The 19,259-nt window shown below is 40.3% G+C and overlaps 2 protein-coding genes across 23 annotated transcripts in view; one reads left to right on the top strand and one right to left on the bottom strand.

The window, feature by feature from the left end:
• Positions 1-2,058: 2,058 nt before the first annotated feature.
• Positions 2,059-11,889, bottom strand: qtrt1 (queuine tRNA-ribosyltransferase 1). The gene is made up of 9 exons (XM_083524536.1): positions 11,576-11,889; positions 10,963-11,031; positions 8,691-8,829; positions 7,966-8,160; positions 6,931-7,069; positions 5,914-5,989; positions 4,526-4,635; positions 4,090-4,174; positions 2,059-2,439 (listed from the first exon to the last, which is right to left on the bottom strand). The coding sequence occupies exons 1-9, from the start codon at positions 11,858-11,860 to the stop codon at positions 2,287-2,289; spliced, it is 1,251 nt and encodes a 416-aa protein (XP_083380662.1). The 5' UTR covers positions 11,861-11,889; the 3' UTR covers positions 2,059-2,286.
• Positions 11,890-12,934: 1,045 nt separating this feature from the next.
• LOC310716846 (dynamin-2-like) overlaps positions 12,935-19,259 on the top strand; it is a 43,784-nt gene continuing 37,459 nt past the window's right edge. For 6 of the 22 annotated variants that reach the window (XM_083524392.1, XM_083524374.1, XM_083524386.1 and 3 more), the window contains exon 1: positions 12,952-13,431. In XM_083524392.1, coding sequence (XP_083380518.1) covers positions 13,271-13,431 — 161 coding nt within the window. In that variant the 5' untranslated portion in view covers positions 12,952-13,270. Of the gene's footprint in view, positions 13,432-19,259 lie in introns of all 22 variants that reach the window. The other 16 variants (XM_083524381.1, XM_083524378.1, XM_083524376.1 and 13 more) reach the window with 5 other exon arrangements.

Genomic DNA, 19,259 nt, shown 5'->3' with positions numbered 1-19,259 from the left:
CATGGATGTGGTGAGGGAAGACATGCAGGTAGTTGGTGTGAAAGAGGTAGATGTAGAGGACAGGGTGGTATGGAGACGGATGATCCGCTGTGGCGACCCCTAATGGGAGCAGCCGAAAGAAGAAGAAGAAGAAGATACCTGTAAAGCTGCTTTCGAACAAAATTTATTGTTTAAATTGCTCAATAAATAACAATGAATTAAAATGGAATTGAACTAATATATCAGGGCCCCTTAGTAAGACCCTCAACTCAGCTGTATAAATGAGGAATTGTAAATTGTTTTCTAACATCAACTGCTGGACGCACTTAAGTATTAAAATATACGCTGTGTTAATATTGTAATGTAAAATACACTCAACGGCCACTTTATTACGTACACCTGTCCAACTGCTCGTTAACGCAAATTTCTAATCAGCCAATCACATGGCAGCAACTCAATGCATTTAGGCATGTAGACATGGTCAAGATGATCTGCTGCAAACCGAGCATCAGAATGGGGAAGAAAAGTGACTTAAGTGACTTTGAACGTGGCATGGTTGTTGGTGCCAGACGGGCTGGTCTGAGTGTTTACTGGGCCTACTGGGATTTTCACATACAACCATCTCTAGGGTTTACAGAGAATGGCCTGAAAAAGAGAAAATATCCAGTGAGTGACAGTTCTGTGGGCGCAAATGCCTTGTTGATGCCAGAGGTCAGAGGAGAATGGCCAGACTGGTTCGAGCTGATAGAAAGGGAACAGTAACTGTAAGTGATGCTATCATGTCAATATGGACCAAAATCTCTGAAGAATGTTTCCAGTACCTTGTTGAATCTATGCCACAAAGAATTAAGGCAGTTCTGAAGGCAAAAAGGGGTCCAACCCAGTACTAGTAAGGTGTACCTAATAAAGTGGCTGCTGAGTGTAGAAAATTATGCAGGATGTGGTTTGGGACACAGCCATGGAAATAGCCCCTGTTGTTTATGCTGCCATCTAGTGACTAATTAAATTGTTTGCAGCCCTGACGATCATCTGATCACTTGATGGGTAAATCAGTACTTAATCCTCTGCAGGTCATAATTTGTGCATGTGTGTAAAAGCCCTGGCTACAGGATAAATTGGGGACTAAATGCCATAGCTGGTCTTACCAGAGTCTAAACCTGCACCTTAAACACGCCGGGCAACGTCTAAACCTTTATAAAACAATAAGTATACTTAATAATGCTTAGTTTTATTACCCTCCCCCTCCCCCTCTCTCTGTGAAGGCAAATATTCTCCTGAGGTACCACTGAACAGTGTTTCTGTCCTTTTTCTTCTTCTCAGATCTGCCTGATTCCCCATCAACTGCCTACAAATCCATGACGTTACAGAGCAACTTAAAAACTTTGAGGATGGATTTGGACTGTAATATCAAAAGTCTACTATTATTAGAGGGACAGCGCATGTAGGACAATTTGGAGACAAGGTGAAGGAGGTGAGATTGAGATGGTTTGGACATGTGCAGAGGAGGGACGAGAGTTATATTGGTGGAAGAATGCTGAGGATGGAGCCACCAGGATGGAGGAAAGACCAAGAAGGAGGTTTATGGATGTGGTGAGGGAAGACATGCAGGTAGTTGGTGTGAGAGAGGCAGATGTAGAGGACAAGGGGGGGTATGTAGACCGATGATCCACTGTGGCACCCCCTAATGGGAGAAAACCTCAATAATGATGGAACGGTCATTAAATGGACGTTTGGTGTCACCCAGATGAGGATGAGGTTCCCTTTTAAATCTGGTTCCTCTCCTGGTTTCTTTCTCTTAAAGTCACTTTTTCCTCTTCCATAGTCACCACTGGATCCCTCATTGGGGGAAAACTTTTATACAATTATAAAAAGGTACAAAATTTATACATTCTTTGATCACTGCATTATTTCTGTAGAGCTGCTTTGAGACGATGTATATTGTTAATAAAAGCTCTACAAATATAAATAAGATTTGAATAAATCCGACAATGAAAAGATAAAAATGCTAATTTTGTGTAATATTTTTCTTTTAAAAAAAAAAAAAAAAAAAAAAAGAACAACAGGGTTTTTGTTAGTTTTATTTAGAATTTATTTTTTTATTTTTTAAAATAAAAACCAGATACAGTAGTAAAAATGAGTCATCGGTTAAAAACAGACCAATGAACATCCAGACAGATGTGGAAGTCTGGAAAAGAGAAGTCCATGAGCCCAAAAAATATTAAATAAAATAAAAAAAAACCTTAAAAAAGAAGCATAAAAATTTGCATAAAAGCATATTATATACACAAATATATATATAAAGACATTTTATTCCAGAGTGATGTTGACTGACGCGAGGGCGTCCACGGCCCAGCCAGGATACGTCTCGCTGCTGGAGAACATCCTCCTCATGAAGTTCCGCACAAATTCGGGGAAGCGCTGCTCGATAATGCTCTGCCTCACCGACCGCATCAGAGTCAGCTGCACAGACACGACAGGATTACTGAGCAACATCTGGATCTGAAAATCAAACATGGTGCAAAACATCTGCCCTGCATGATTTTAACTGTCTATAACAGAGGAAGAGACTCAGTGCCATGAAGTCATACAGTCAAAATAAACCTCCACAGACCCGTGGACTGTTTTTTGCATTTGTGTTGCACTTAAATGATTTGGATCATCGAGCTCATTTTAATAAAACAATAACCAGAGTAAATACGAAACACAGTTGAGGATGATTTCATTATTAAAATGCTCTCCAAACCTGCCTGGCCCAATGTGAACTATGTGAATTGAGCTTTCTGGAAGAAAAAGAACATCATACTAACAGTCAAACATGGTGGGGGTAATGTGATGATCTGGGGATGTTTTCTGGAAGACTCACCGTAACCGAGGAAAACCATGAATTCTGCACTGTACTAGAAACTCCTGAAGGAGAATCCTGTCAGGATATCAGTTCATGACCTTAAGCGCAAGCGAACTTCACTTTTACAGCAGAACAAGCATCCAAAAAAAAAATATATAAATAATGAAAAAAATATAAAATACAAAACACACACCAGCAAGTTCAACTCTGAATGGCTCAAAAAAGAAAATGTCTGGACTTCAATCTGACTGATTAAAACAGGGTGTTCAATGTGGCTGCATTTAAACAATTCTGCAAAAAAGAGTGGGCCGATATTCCCCCCACTGTGATGTGCAGGACTTATTGAGAGTTATCGCCAATGTTTTATTGTAGTTTCTTTTCCACCAGACAACCAGTTATTATATTTAGGTGCAATTACTTTTGCACATATGGCCAGGCAGGTTTGGGATCCCCTTAAAAAATGAAACCATCATTTAAAAACTGTGTTTTGTATTTACTCTGGTTATCTTTGTGGAAGAGCGATTGGACGTGGATTTGCGTCGTATAAAATATTTTTAATGTGTGTGATACAAGTTGTCGTTTGCGTCGGTAAAAATTGATGCGCTGCACAGCTTTTAGACATTTAGAAAGTGACCAAAAATTTGTGACCAATATTTTCGATGCAGATTGATTTCCTGAGAGTCCCATAGAATACAGATTAACATGGCAGAGGTAGAGCTGCAACAACAGGAAAAGAACGTCTGGTTTAAATTCCTCCATGTGCCCGAAGGCACTTAAGTAAATCTTTAAATGTATCGTATCGTTGACTACAGCCTCAACATCTCTATTGTGAATATAAAAATTTGCTTGATGATCTGAATCACTTAATTGCAACAAATATGGGGGAAAAAATAAATAAATAAAAATTCAAGAAGGGGGCAAATACGTTTACGGCATTTGTCTATGGGGGGTTAAGGGCCTTGCTCAGGGGCCCAGGAATGGCAGCTTGGTGTGGTTGGAATTTAAACTTATGCCCTTTGGATCCAAAATCCAATGCCTTAACCACCACGCAACCATTTTAAATAAATACCTCAAAAAAGAAACTATGTTTAAGTGTCCAAATAAGGTATATACACATTTCCCAGAAGACAAACATCCAGCACGGCGTGAAGAATGGAGCGTGTGTAAACCCGACCCGGTTCGTTTGTGTGAGTTCAGTAATGACGAGTGGATCGAAAGCAGATCCTCCCATTCAAAAACACACCACAATGTTTTGAGGTCGTTACCTGGTAAGAGATGTTGTGGATGGTGATGTGGTGCATGGCGGCAGTGTCGCTCTTAAACAACGCGTGAAGATACGCTCGACTGTGTCTGCCGTCCACAGCAGGAGGAAAATACAAATCCCATCAGTAGAGAAAGGAAATCATAGATAAAAAAAAAAACAGGATTTAGTGATTGTCGAGAGGAAAATCGATTCATTGAGGAAATCAGTAGGACTGTAAATTACACAATTTCTTAAAAATAAAGTTTCATATAATAATATTAAAGCAATAATTTAAAAAAATAAAAATATCTGGAGAAACTAAATTTCCTAGCAATAATTTAGGAAATACTGTAAGTATTTAATTAATAATTAAAAAAATAAAAAACCAAATATATATATTAATTAAAAAGATTACAAATAGAGCGCAAAACCCCGACTGCAGGAGATGAAACGTTTACCTCTGGCAGGTGGGACACTCGCACTCGGGGTCTATGGGCTGGAAGTCCTTGGCGTATTGTTTCTGTTTGATCTGCAGAGAACCCCAGGGGACCAGGGCCGAGCCAAACCTCTGAAACAATGTCACGATCAAAACACACATTATATGGACAGAGCTGCTGTGAAAAACGAATGTAGTTATGGATTCAGCTTGTATTAATGCATTGATGAGTGATGTGTATAAATTAGAGGTGTAACAATACACAATTCAGGGTTCGGTACGTACCTCGGTTTGGTATAGTTGTTGGAAGAAAGTAAAAAAAAAAAAAAATTTTTTTTATTTTATTTTTTAAAAAATTAGTTTTTTTTTTTAAATATAATGCCTGAAATAAAATATGAAATAAAATGCCTGCTTGGTAAAATCTCAAAATAATGATTTATATTTTATAAAAAATTTAATAAAATAAATCAAATGAATGCAATATAATTTTTTATTATATTGAATAAATTCAGTAATAAATTAAATTGCAAGAAATTGAAGTGATTAAATGGAAAAATTTGGATAGTTTACATTTGTTGGATGCCGTTTGGGTAAAACAGATGCGTGTGTGTTTAACATTTAATTTTCTAAATATATGATCTACTTAGCTTCTCCTTTTAAGAGAAACACTTGAAGCTGGACATAAAATGTTTCCATAACGCTAGCCGCTAGTCACTTCTTGGTCAGCGGAGCAAACAGCCACAGTGACTCTGCGCTACTCTAGATTATTTTATACCCCGAAAGTCCTCCTACTGAAACTTCTCTGTACAGTACATGTATACGAGCACAGTAGGAGTACATGTGTATGTATGTGTATGTGTATATATATATATATATATATATATATATATATATATATATATATATATATATATATATATATATAATATATTCGCAATTTAAACAATAATAAATACGCTATATGACCACAATTTCGTGGACACGTAACCACAGGAGTCCCCTCTTGCTGGTGTAATGAGCTCCACACTTTTGGGAAGATGTTCCACTAGTGGTGATTTGTGTGATATTCATTCAGCCACCAGGTTGTAGTAAGGTCAGGTACTGATGTAGGTGAGATGCATTTTGTCCATAAAGTGTGTGTGTGTTTATATAATGTACAAACGGCACAATAAACAATGTAGAAGTGTAATAGTAGTTGTTTTTGTTTTATAACTGTAGTGCTATAAAAACAGATGTGCAAAGTCACAGCTGTATTTTGAACACTAGAATCGTGAGGTGGTTTGAGATGTGAAAAGTGTTAACTGCTGTTCAATATGCAAATATTTATTTGATCTTGTAAACAGTGCAAAGTACCAGATGATTTGCAACAAGAGCAACACAGCAAAATCATTTGAACAAAAAAAGACTTACAGCTGTGCGAGTCGGGAAAACGCAGTCGAACATGTCGCAGCCCAGAGCGACACACACCACCAGGTCCACGGCGTAGCTGCGACGCACAAACATCATCCGTAAGTAATAAAGAAACCACACGTACGCCGCCACAAAGCAGTTCCATAAAATACAGTTTAAACGTGTTAAAGTTGGTGCGAGTCAACAGGAGCCAAATTCAAGTGCCCTAATAAACATGATGCAGTGCCCTATAGGCCACTTAAATGCCCTCATTTGTGCCTCTCTCAAAGACCACAATGCAGTGCCCAACAGGATCCCCTATGGTTAGAGTGGCTATTTATTTGAGAATACATGCCTCAGTGCCCTATAGGCCACCTAAATGCAAGAACACGAGATGTGGTGCCCTATAGACTCCCTGAACATGAAAAACATGATGTGCCCTCAGCTGTGCCCAAATAATTAAATGCAGTGCCCAACAGGATCTCTTAGGGTTAGGGTGCCCTTCCATTGGCTAATAAGTGACTCAGTGTATTATAGGATCAAATACATATAAGACAACATAATGATGCACCCTGAAAGATGCCTTTCTATTTAAATACATTGTTCTGTGCCCTAAAGGCTCTCATTCTGTATCCTATAGGCTTTATATTCCAAAACACTGTGCTTTCTAAAAGTGAGGAACAAGATGCGTGCGAAAATATGGCTTTCCAGTTTCTTCCCACCTCCCCAAACTGTAAACATGGTTCCAGCTCACAAACACACTCAAATACTGCACATCTGGGATTTGCTGGATTTTGCAGACCAGCACATGAGCTAATAGAGTCATTACTATTCAGGACACTTATTAAGTGACTGTCAATAAAACCACCGCCTCTAAGGCTGTGAGGAATCTCACCTGGCTTCACCCAGATGTCTGACCGTGTTATGAACACCAGGGCCACGTTGCACACAAGCGAGTAAACAAATTCCCCACAACTGCTTCGTAAGAGCAACATTCAGCAGAAACTGCAGTCATATAAAGTAGGAAGCTGGTTTTACCCGACGCCCATCAGGTAACGAGGTTTCTCTCGGGGAAGGTGGTCTGTGCTGAGGGTCACCATCTTCCAGAAGTCGTCCTTCTCCTCTCCGCCACTCAGACCCCCGATCGCAAAGCCAGGAACGTCTCTCTTCGTCATCTCTGCAGGATAATAGCAATCATGCTGATCGAATACACACACAAAAAAACAACAACTTGCAAACATGACATGAATTTCAAGCCCTTTAAAATGTCCTTCTTATGTAGAACCCAAGGCGCAGTACCATACAGTGTTCCTATACATGAAGTGCTCAAATGGGTACCCTCCAGTAATGACTACATGACAAGGTGCCCTACAGACTTCCTACATTAGAGACGGCATTAGGTGCCCTCTTGGTGCACTTTTAGTGAGTACATGACGCAGTGCACTACAGACTCCACTACATGCAAAAAAAACATGAAACGCCCTTCCATTACAGAACACCTGATTCAATGCCCTATAGTCTTTCAACATTACAAATGGCATAAAGTGCCCTTAAGGGTGCACTTTCAATAGAAAGTACATGATGCAGTGCACTATAGACTCCACTACATGTCATCTAATTAATTTTCCTTTTGCTTTTTCCTTTGAAGATAAGAAAAAAAATAAAAATTAAACCAGACGTTATTTTCCTGTTGTGTGTGCAGGAAGTCACAGCTCTACCTCTGCCATGTTAATCTGTATGCTATGTGACTCTCAGGACATGCCACGGTCTCCTTAGCGTTGTGATACGTCATATTCACGTAGCAGCAGCGGTGCTGAGAGAACGCGCTCGAGAAAACCGTTTAGCGACAAGAAATCGATCTACATATTAAATATTGGTCACAAAAAATTGGTCACTTTCTAATAAATAAAAAAGTAGCGATCGCGATACAAATGCCAACTTGTATCCGATGCGCACTATTTTTTAAATCAGTGCATCACATCAACATGCGAATTGCTGAATCTTACCATCTGTAAAACCCTGCCAAGCTCTGCTCTTCTACATGGGCTTCGAGGTGACGAAGACATTGCTCACCGTCCAAACATGCCCTGCGCAGCTCCGCGTTAAGGCCCCCCTGTATGATGGCAAACAGGTTTTGCCGATGCGGGTTTTTATTGGCCGAGATGCAGCGGTCCAGCCATCGTATGGAGCGATGCATGGCTTCCTCCACCCTCGGCCCAGTCACCGTGCTGCTCACCACGTCATCCAGCTGCATCATGATGTCCGAGCCTGGAGTGAAAAACACGATAATACACATGTTTATTAACAAAATCCATACAACCAAAAAAAAAAAAAACCTAACAAACAAACAAAAAAAACATGGTCACGTTAACTGAGAATTTTCTTCAGCTAACACTTATTTTTCTGAAGAAACAATTTCCCTCTACTATACTACATTTTTGTTGCCATGGCTACACAGGAAGGAAGAAAAAGAAGCAGCAGCTCCGTAGGAATTCTGCTTTATAGATCACACACAGAGCTTCATGTCTTGTTCCCGGTTCAGCCATATGCATCTAATTGATTCTCCTTTGCCTTTTCTTTCAAGAAAAAAAAAAGAAGAAATAAAACCAAAGGTTCTTTTCCTGTTGTGTCTGCAGAAAGTTACAGCTCTACCTCTGCCATGTTAATCTGTGTTCTACGTGACTCTCAGGATGAGCCTCAGTCTCCGTAGTGTTGTGATATGCCTATTTTTTTTCAAGGGTTTTGGGTTGTCGTGCTCTGGGTTGACTAGAGGTGATGAGGTCGATCTGATCTCGTACCGAGGCTGTTCTGTATGCCGATGGACTGCTCGGGGGTGAGCAGGATCTCCTTCCCGTCGTACGGAGAGCGGAACAGAACTCCCTCCTCCGTCACCTTGGACAGCTCCACCAGAGACACCATCTGAAAACCTCCGCTGTCCTGCCAAGGGGAAAATAATAGATGAGGGTTTTTTCCTTTTTTTATGGAAAAATATATAAAAAGGGGTGGTTTGCGATATTGTCTCCTTGTGCATGAAGGCAAAATTGCAACGACGACGACTAAAGTGTAAAAAAATAAAAGTAAAAGTGCTTTTTACGAGGGGGCATAAATTATCAAGACTACTCTTTTTTTTATTACAAGAAACTAGATGATTTATCTACGTTTACACAAAATAGTCCCCTCGCACAACAATACAGCGCTCCCAACGTTCCTGACACTTCTGGAATGTGTCCCGGAAGTCGTCTCTCTCCACCTTCTGCAATTCACGCTGGATCTCTGCAATGGTGGGGTGAAGACCGCAGGAGCCAAATCTGATGTACACAGGACAATTTCTTTTGGCACACTGACTTATGAAGGTCGGTGCTCCGCGTGACTATGCGTGCAGCCCTGTGCTGCCATCTGTTGGTGTGTAACAAAAATAGTAATTTCGCACTCGTCACATGCATTACAGCGATGTTAGGGAGACATGACACACCACCTCTGGAGAACAGAGTTAAGGGCCTCGCCCAAGGGCCCAAAAGTGGTGGCTTAAAAATACTGGGGCTTGAACTCCCAAACTTCTGATCAGCAACCCAGAGGCATAAACACTGAGCTCCCACCTCCATCCACGCTGGACTAAATAGACATAAAATAAAGAATTTTCTAAATGTGGTATATAATACTGGATTCTGATTGGCTGGAAGGTGTTGCTACTAACCTTAATGACATGCAATTACAGTTCCATCCAGAGTGAGAGTCATTTCATTTAATACACACCCAATGAACTGAGTTCCATGGAGGACGTGTGCGTGCTGGAACTTAAAAGTGAATATGGTGATTTTAATAAATATCTGTAGAAGAGAATGTGAGCTACAGAATGAACAACGGCACCAGGAGTTAACTCCAACAGCTTCGTTATTAGTAGAAATGTTGTCCAGAGGTGTGCAATTGACACACAAATAAATGCAATCTTATGGCACTTATTTGAGGGTGCAGGTGATTTCTAGATGTAAAGTTTGCACAGTCGGTGGTGGTTTGGGGCGTCATGTCATCTGCTAGTGTTCCACTGTGTTTTGGTAAAAACCTTTTTTCTTAAGTAATACTCATTTTCTTGCCAAAATCATCAAAAAAAGCAAGAAACAAACACTTGAAATATATTAGTGTGTGTGTGATGAATCTATATAATAAACCAGTTTCACTTTTTGTATTGAATTATTAACATAAATCAACTTTATTGTGGAACTGTAATTGCATGTCGGGCCCTCACAACAAGACTGTGCAACAGTTTTTTCCCGCAAGCCATCAGGCTCCTCAACAAACATCTGAACTGAACTCTCTCTCACACACACACACACACACACGTACTCACACACACACTTACACACAACTGTGTGACTGATCTGTACAACCGGACTCAACACACATACACTTCGCACACCCAGGTTTCAACACCATTTACACCTTTCATTGTCGCAATAATGTTTACATGCCGTTTGTTGCTGATCTTCCGGGACTTGCTCTCTTTGCACAATATTCTGTCCAAATCCTTTGGTCACTGTTCAGTCCATTTTGATTGCTGTTATTGTAGAATTGCACAATTCTGTTTACATTTTTCTGCTACTGTGCACCTTATTCTGTCACGACAGGTTTTACTGGCGGAGCTATTGTTGTTGTTTTTATTTTTATATTTTGTGTATTGTGTATTGTCCTGCACTGTCCTGTGTTGTCTCGCACTGTCTTGTGTTGTCTTTTGCACTGTTTGCACCAGTTGCACACATGCACTTTATGTGGCGAGGATCTTAGTTCCTGGCCCTGTGTTCTTCTGTTCTGTGACTGTTGTTTACTGTTGTTTTATGTAGCACCTGGGTTCAGGAGGAACGTTGTCTCATTTCACTGTGTACTGCATCAGCTATATATGGTTGAATGACAATAAAAGCTTCTTGACTTCTTAACTTGACTTAATAATGATACTCATTTAATGAGATGCACCTGTGTGTGTGTGTGTGTGTGTGTGTGTGTGTGTATTTTATATATATATATAAATAAAAGAAGGTAATGCTGGAGGTAGAGGAATAGTGTAATATGAGATCTTACTGTCAGGAGGTTTCGTTTCCAGTTCATGAACCCGTGCAGGCCGTTGGCTTTCTCGATCAGCTCGGGACCCTGTTTTACACACACACACACACACAATTTCAGTTACTTACTTTACAATGCACTAAATGCATGAAACGCAAAAATATATAAAACGGGGTAATAATGAGAGTCATTTGAGTTTTTGAGGGCTGATGTGGGATTAGGACCCCCAACCACAGGGCATATTATAGATTTTATATATATATATATATATAAAACAAAACAAAAAAACTTCCTGCGACCATCCGGTCAGGCGACATCCGACTCTCACTGCCGGTGACTCGAAGCCCCGCCCCCGCTTATTTTAAGTGTTTACATTTATGGCATTTGGCAGACGATGTTATGCAGAGAGATTTTTTTACTCCTAAATTTTACAGAGGAGCTGTTGAGGATTAGGGGCCTTGCTCAAGGGCCCAGCAGTGTCATCTTGATTGTGCTGGGATTTGAACCCATGACCTTCTGATAAGAATTTCAACATCTTATCCACTTCCACTTTTAATAATGAACCGGAGCAAAATAATCGCCTTTAAAACACGTTATATTACAGATTGTTGATTGCACTGAGATTTCATACCGGCCTCATGCCCAGGTGATACGTGTTCCCGAGACAGATGTGACAGTCCAGCTGTTCCAGCTGCTCCGCAGTGATTCCCTTCATTGTGCCCTGCGTGCCTACCGGCATGAACACCGGCGTGTTGACGCTGCCGTGGGAAAGAGTGAGCACGCACGCCCGCGCCTTGCTAACCGGACACTCCGCGACAATCCGGAGGGCAAGAGGGACCGCGAAGGAAACCGCCTTAGCAGCTGCCATGTCGCCCTCACACCCACATGGGCCACCGGCTGCTGCGGGCGCCGCCATTTTGAAAAGCGCTCGGCTCTGGTCAACATCCGCGTCACCCTCTTAAGCCCCGCCTCCAGCGCGCTGATTGGCTAAATTTACTCCCTATTTTTCTTCTGTTTTTGGTGTTCTTTTTTTTAATTCTCCTCTTTCAAGACAATCATGGCAAAAGTTTTATTCTATACATTTTTAATTTAAATAATAAATATGTATTTTTTTTATATTTACCTAGAAAATGTACACCGACATTTTGAATAAAAATTTAGGCGACCAATCAGAATCAGGAGACAGAATCACGTGATACATACCGGAAGTGGTTCTTTAAACAGCAACGATTAAAACAAAGAACATTATATGTATTCTGTTTATATTTAATTGTATATTTTTATTTATCAATAACAATTATTACCTTTTTATGGTTATAAATATATGTTTTTTCTACAGATTTTCTTTTAATTTGTAACAAAATAAAATGAAATATACGTGAAATATAAACAGGTGCTATCTTAACAAACTCGACACGATTTCTCTCTCTTATGTTGCTTTTGCACTTGCACTTCATTGCATTCTTTGTTTAACAGTTTATAAAAATGATTATTTTAGTTTTTTTTTTTTAACTTTTTTTAAAGAAATAAAAAAATCACTAATCTTTTAAAGCTTTCGAGAATATAATGAGATTTTATTTAATTTTATGAAACGTGTGTAGTTTTTTGTAAAAAAAAAAAAAAAAAAGAAAAGCGACTAAGTTTATATAGGAAAGTAAATAACTTGACAAAAATCCAATAGATTAGGTTTTATTTGTATATAAATTAGTCTGTGATATTTGTTCATTTGCATTTTCATGTATTGAAATATAAAAAAGTGAAAAAATAAATACTGAAAGAAGGAAAAATGAAAAAAAAAAACAGAAAGGATGTTTTAGAAAATAATTCATGCTAGATTTAAATTGAAGTACGGCGACTGTGACTAGCCTGAGATTGGCAGTTCAGTTGACCAATCATATTGCGCACGCCTAGCGCTTGAGCTAAGCGTGAACCAATGGGAAGAGCGAATCAAACCCGGAAGCATTCGAATGGACCAATCCATTTGGAGGTTATCTTTGACAGGGGGCGGGGCTTCGAGTCACCGGCAGTGAGAGTCGGATGTCGCCTGACCGGATGGTCGCAGGAAGTTTTTTTGTTTTGTGAGTGTTGTTTTTTTTTTTTTAATGCCGACTGACTGCGACTGAACCTCACATTTTATTACTAACACGTTTCCATTTCCATTTTAATAATTTAAAGAGACGTGTTTTTACTGACAGACCGATGACTGAAAGCGAATAAAGGGTGTAAAGGGAACCCGAGTCCAGCCGAGCGGAGCCGAGTCCAGCCGAGCCGAGTCTAACCGAGTCGAGCCGAGTTCAGCCGAGCCGAGCCAAACCCAGCCGGAATCATGGGGAACCGGGGGATGGAGGAATTGATCCCCCTGATCAACAAACTCCAAGACGCGTTCAGTTCTATCGGGCAGAGCTGCAACTTGGATCTGCCGCAGATCGCCGTGGTGGGAGGACAGAGCGCCGGAAAGAGCTCGGTTCTGGAGAATTTCGTCGGCAGGTCGGTTTCGTTCTGTCTCTCATGTCGGGATGTGTTTGTGCGTTTTTGTTTTGTTTTGTTTTGTTTTGCCCAAATAGTTTGTTACATTGATGTTTTCAGGCCATTAGATTGTCATTGTGGAGTCCCCCCCATTTCTTTTACTCTCTCTCTCTCTCTCTCTCTCTCTCTCTCTCTCTCTCTCTCTATACCGGATGCACAGACGCGGCTTGCGCCGTTTCTTGTAAGCGCCGTGCGTTAAGAGCCCGCGCGCAGCGTACGCAAAGTGCGCAAAACCAGGAAGTCGCGCAGAGCCGCGGAGGGAAACGTCAGGGCGGATCAGGGTTTGTGTGCGTGTTGGCCTTCATATAGACTAACTATCTGAACAACCTGCTTCTTGTGGGGTGGAAAATATTATCCGTTTCACTTTGGCGCACACGCACACACACACACACACACACACACACACACACACACACACACACACACCTTTGACTCACTCACTGACTATTCAACAGTAGCCCCATAGATAGTGGCTTCAGTTTGATCTACATAGACAAACATCATAATTCTATCGATCTGTCTCTGTCTATCAATTTGTCTTTCTGTCTGTTCATCTGTCCCCTCACTTGTTTATCTGTCTGTCTGTCTGTCTGTCTGTCTGTCTGTCTGTCTGTCTGTCTACCTACCTACCTACCTACCTACCTACCTACCTACCTACCCACCCACCCTCCGTCCGTATGTCCGTCCGTATGTCCGTCCGTCCATCGATCGAGCACCTGGAACTGTTTTCATGACTCATCACACACTAGTCCTTGTTTTAAAGAGAATGAGGTCCCACCCCCCTGTGAATGATCATACGAACCACTCACGAGAGTTGTGGAAGTTTTTTGGAAGGAACGCCGTGACCCCGTGATGATCTTGTGTAGCTCAGTGGATAAAATGTTGCACTTCTGATCCGAAGGTCATGGGTTTAAATCCCAGCACCATAAGTGAGATAAATGAAAGTTGGTCAGAATAAAAGTGTCTGCCAAACGGCACAAAGGTAAATGTGTGCGCATGCAATTATCAGCGTCAAGACGTATGCGTCAGTGTGCGGACGTCTTGTACCTGACGTTCCCCTGGACTTCTGCTCAATATGCATTCATACAAAACATCCGTTCAGGTTTCGGAAATCGTAGTAATAAAATATATTTTTATTTAAACTTTATATCTATATAGCACCAACACACCACGAGTGTTTTGCATAACGCAGAGGGAAACGAATCAAACAAGAAGTAACCAGAAAACGCCGCTTCTATGTTTTTAGCGAAGACCGAAGGGAACAGTGTGGAATGCAGGTGGATCAGGTGTTGGATCAGGTGTTGCAGGTGGATCAGGTGGGTGTTTGGGCTGGAGCAGGTTCATTATGTGGACTCTGGAGATTGTTTACTGCAGCCACACCCAAGCAAAACAGAAACCTGGGCCGACCTGATGAATCACTGCCGCGCTGGAATTTACATGAGGACATGAGGGAGAAAAAAAAGAAATCCTTGATCCGTTCGCTCGTAGAGTCATCGGCACCTCCGGCGTTTCCACTTCCTCTTTCTGTCCGTCTCGCCGTTCCATCATCCTCTTACTCAGGCTGCAATGATTCCAAATAAGATGTATGATCAGAATCTGGGAAGTATTAAAGAGGGCTTTAGTCAGAAATCAGTGTGGGGGTGGAGAGACGTTTCTTCATTCTGAACGTCCATGCGTTTCATTTTTTCCAGCTCTCGTATAAGGAAGAAATCATCTGTCGTAATGGTGAAGGGACGTTTCCATTCACACGACCGGGTTGATTATTGTACCTTTATGGCAGACGGCCATACATTTATTTCATACACACGATTAGCAGGGGTTAAGGGCCTTGCTCAGGGGCCCAGGAGTAGCACTTTGGGGTTTGGCTGGGATTTGAACTTATGACCTTTGGATCCAAAGTCCTTAACCACCAAGCTACAACCTCCTTCTTTTCCCAAGGCAAGGTGTAGCCGAGTGTATTATTTCACACGTACTGGAGTCTGTGAACAATATTGTTTTAGATATTAGACGTCAGAATATTTTGTCTTCTATTTTGATAATGGGTTTAATTTGCATACATTTGCATAAAGCATGCATATTTATCCATGCCAATGTTGATTAGTGCATTGAAAACTCGCTAAAAATGCCTGATCGAGTTGCGATTAATCACGAGTTAATGTTTTAATCTCTCGACAGCCCCTGTGGAGAAACGTACTTTACACCAGCGCTATTTTATCAGCGTTAGTAACAATACTCAGGATAACAGTATCAAACACTCACCTCGCAATAGTTACAATACAATCAAAAATCCCACTGATATGAAGTGATGATGTAGTAGTTTTTAAAACTATAAGTTAAGAATTAAAGCACTTTATTTGGGGAATTGGGAAAACTAGAGAAATATAAGAAAATGAATTTGAAAATCATATAAAAGAGAAGAACATGAAGTAAATGTTGTTATGTAGCAAAGAAATCAATCAATAATGGGGGTTAAAAATTTTTTTCCTGAAAAACAGGAATTGTTTTTATATTGATGGAAAACTGTTATTTAGAGGCGAAGCATCAAGAAGAAGACGCTGACAAGGCAACTTTTGTAAAAAAAAAAAAAAAAAAAAAAAAAAAAAAAAAAAAAAAAAAGAAAAAGTAGGTAAATTGAGTAAATCATGAAAGTCCTCATAATAATATTGTTCCGTGTGAAATATTAAGGTGGAAAAAGGTGCGGAAAATTGCCATCGGTGTCGCCGTCTGAGATCTCGCATGTTCCTTCCCGTTCACGTCTGAACGTTTCTGTATTTCGTTAAAGTTAAATTGTTAATATTTAGCATTTGTGAAGACGTTGTGCAGTGAGATTGGATAAGTGACTGAACAAACGTCATCTGTTAAGTCGCCTGAGCTGAAACGTGACGATGTATTACCATTATTATTATTATTATTATTATTATTATTATTATTATATTAGCTTGTTTTGACCCATGTGACCTCCGATGTGTCCCTTCGTCCTACACTGTGTAAAGCGCAGTCTAAAGCGCCTGTTCAGCAGGTTTTTTTGTTTGTTTTTTAAGCCCCACCCCGTACACACACACTCGCAAACGCACACACACACACACACACACATATACGTAGACGGCCGAAGCTGAAGCTGTGACCTGCTTTAAGATACGCTCATATCTTTTACTCATTAACACAGGTGGCAGTCAGACAGAGCGATCGAGCGAGTGATTCGTGTGGAGAACTGCTTCCGCACTGAGGAGAGAACTGTAGTTCTGTCCGTGACCTTCAGGCTTCTGTGAATTTTAGGTGTGTGGTTCCAGGCAGAGCTCCTGGAGTGTGTGGGCATGGAAACGGGTCGCCTTCAGGAACATGTTTCTGATATATGTATATTATTAGTATTTAATGTTTCGGAGAGATTTTGAAGACTGTTAGTGTTTGGAGGTTATCTTTAACAGGTCAGGCGGCTTAACAGATGACGTTTGTTCAGTCAGTCACTTAACCAACTCTCTTAACCAAAAATCTTTACCGAAATGCAGAAAGGTTCAGACGTGAGGAGAAAGGAACATGCGAGATCTCAGACGACGGTCACACGGCACACCATTCAGTAGTGGTCATTTAGCAGTGGTCACTCGGCATCGCGCAACTGATAGCAATTGACCGCAAGAATCACAATATATCAAATACCCAGTAAAGTCTGAGCGTTCGGAATCCTTTTCCGTGTTTTTACTGACACGCTGGAGTGAGTACAATCCCCTGATCAGAGCACACTAGATAGTGAATCTCCCTTACAGTACAGACCAAAGGTTTGGACACACCTTCTCATTCAAAGAGTTTTCTTTATTTTCATGACTTTGAAAATTGTAGAGTCACACTGAAGGCATCAAGGGCTATTTGACCAAGAAGGAGAGTGATGGGGTGCTGCACCAGATGACCTGGCCTCCACAGTCACCAGACCTGAACCCAATCGAGATGGTTTAGGGGTGAGCTGGACAGCAGAGTGAAGGCAAAAGGGCCAACAAGTGCCAAGCATCTCTCGGGGAACTCCTTCAAGACTGTTGGAAGACCATTTCAGGTGACTACCTCTTGAAGCTCATCAAGAGAATGCCAAGAGTGTGCAAAGCAGTAATCAAAGCAAAAGGTGGCTACTTTGAAGAACCTACAATATGATATTTTTCAGTTGTTTCACACTTTTTTGTTATGTATATAATTCCATATATAATTCCACATGTGTTCATTCATAGTTTTGATGCCTTCAGTGTGAATCTACAATTTTCATAGTCATGAAAATAAAGAAAACTCTCTCAATGAGAAGGTATGTCCAAACTTTTGGTCTGTACTGTATATGGTCCTTCGAGCCAGATAGGAAAACCTCCTAACAAAAGGGAGCCGAGTTGAGCCGAGTCGAGCCAAACCCAGCCAGAATCATGCGGACCCTGTCGCTCATGTCCGGGGTGTGTGTGTTTGTGCGTTTTTGTTTTCTGCGCGTGCGTGTTTTTCTGTTTTGTTTTACCCAAATAGTTTGTTACATTAAGGTTTTCAGGCCATTCGATTGTGATGCTGGAGTCCCCCAACCCCATCTCTCTCTTACTCTCTTTGCGTTGGGACGTACGCAAAGTCAGTATGCGGACGTCTTGTACCTGATGTTCCCCTGGACTTCTGTTCGATATGCATTCATACAAAACACACAGCATCTGTTTCGGGAATTAAACATGGTATCCAAAGTCCTTAACCTCCTCCTTTTCCCAAGGCCTTCCCGTGACCTTCAGGCTTCTGTGAATTGGGGAATGTTTTAGGTGTGTGGTTCCAGGCAGAGTGTGTGGGCATGGCTTCAGGAACATGTTTCTGACAGGACTGGGTGTTTATGATATATGTATATTATTAGCATAAGACTATTGGTGTGTTTAAAGAACTACACTCTAATTTTTAATCGAAAGGCGTTTGTATTTTGTGTTTTTCTTCTTTTCCTCCTAATCAAATAAAGGAAACATGTGGCACCTATAAAAGCAAACCAGGTGCAGCAACTCGGCGTCATTTCTGGTGTACACTTAGATTCTAATCTGCAAACCTGAGATACCTGTCTCTGCAGCACCTTTCTGTGGGGTGTGTTGAGTTCAAATCTAGTGAAGTTGTACTGAATGCTTTTACACTGCAAGCATCTGGCAGCACTTTTCAACCTGGAATATTATTATTATTATTATCAATATGAATTTTATTATTAATATTATCGTTATTATTATTATTATTATTATTATTAGTATTAAATCTGCTTCTTTTCTTCAGACTTATTTTGGTCTCTGAATCAAAATTCTGACTGATATAATTATTCTTTTTCATTCCTACTCGATCAGTTCATTTAGATTCTAATTCCACTCGAATCGTAATGAGAAAACTCTGAAAAGATTTTGTGAATCGCAAACAGTGCAACACATCCTGCTCTTGTGTCTGAATATAGAAGGTTTAATTGAGCTCCAAAGTGGCTAAAATGCTCGTGTGCCGCTACAATGCTAGTGGCTGGATGCCTTACATTAATACTATTATTATTATTATTACCTTATTATTATTATTATTATTATTATTATTAATATTATTCAATAATATAAACCTCTCATGTGTACATTTTCCCACAGTGAATATATATATATTACATTATTAATTAAATGAATTTCCTCAAATAAACAGAAAGTGAAATAGTATTTTAATAAAATGTATTACAATTATTTATTTATTTTGAATAAGTAATTTTAAATTAATGTTATTAAACGACTAACAATATCTATTTTAGATTTAATATGTCTTAAATGCCTGTGTAAATGATTCAT

The sequence above is a fragment of the Silurus aristotelis genome, assembly GCF_946808225.1.
Source record: "Silurus aristotelis genome assembly, chromosome: 21".
NCBI classification, from domain to species: domain Eukaryota; kingdom Metazoa; phylum Chordata; class Actinopteri; order Siluriformes; family Siluridae; genus Silurus; species Silurus aristotelis.
The sequence above is the reverse complement of the archived record's forward strand: the minus strand, read 5'-3'. Positions and strand labels throughout refer to the sequence as shown.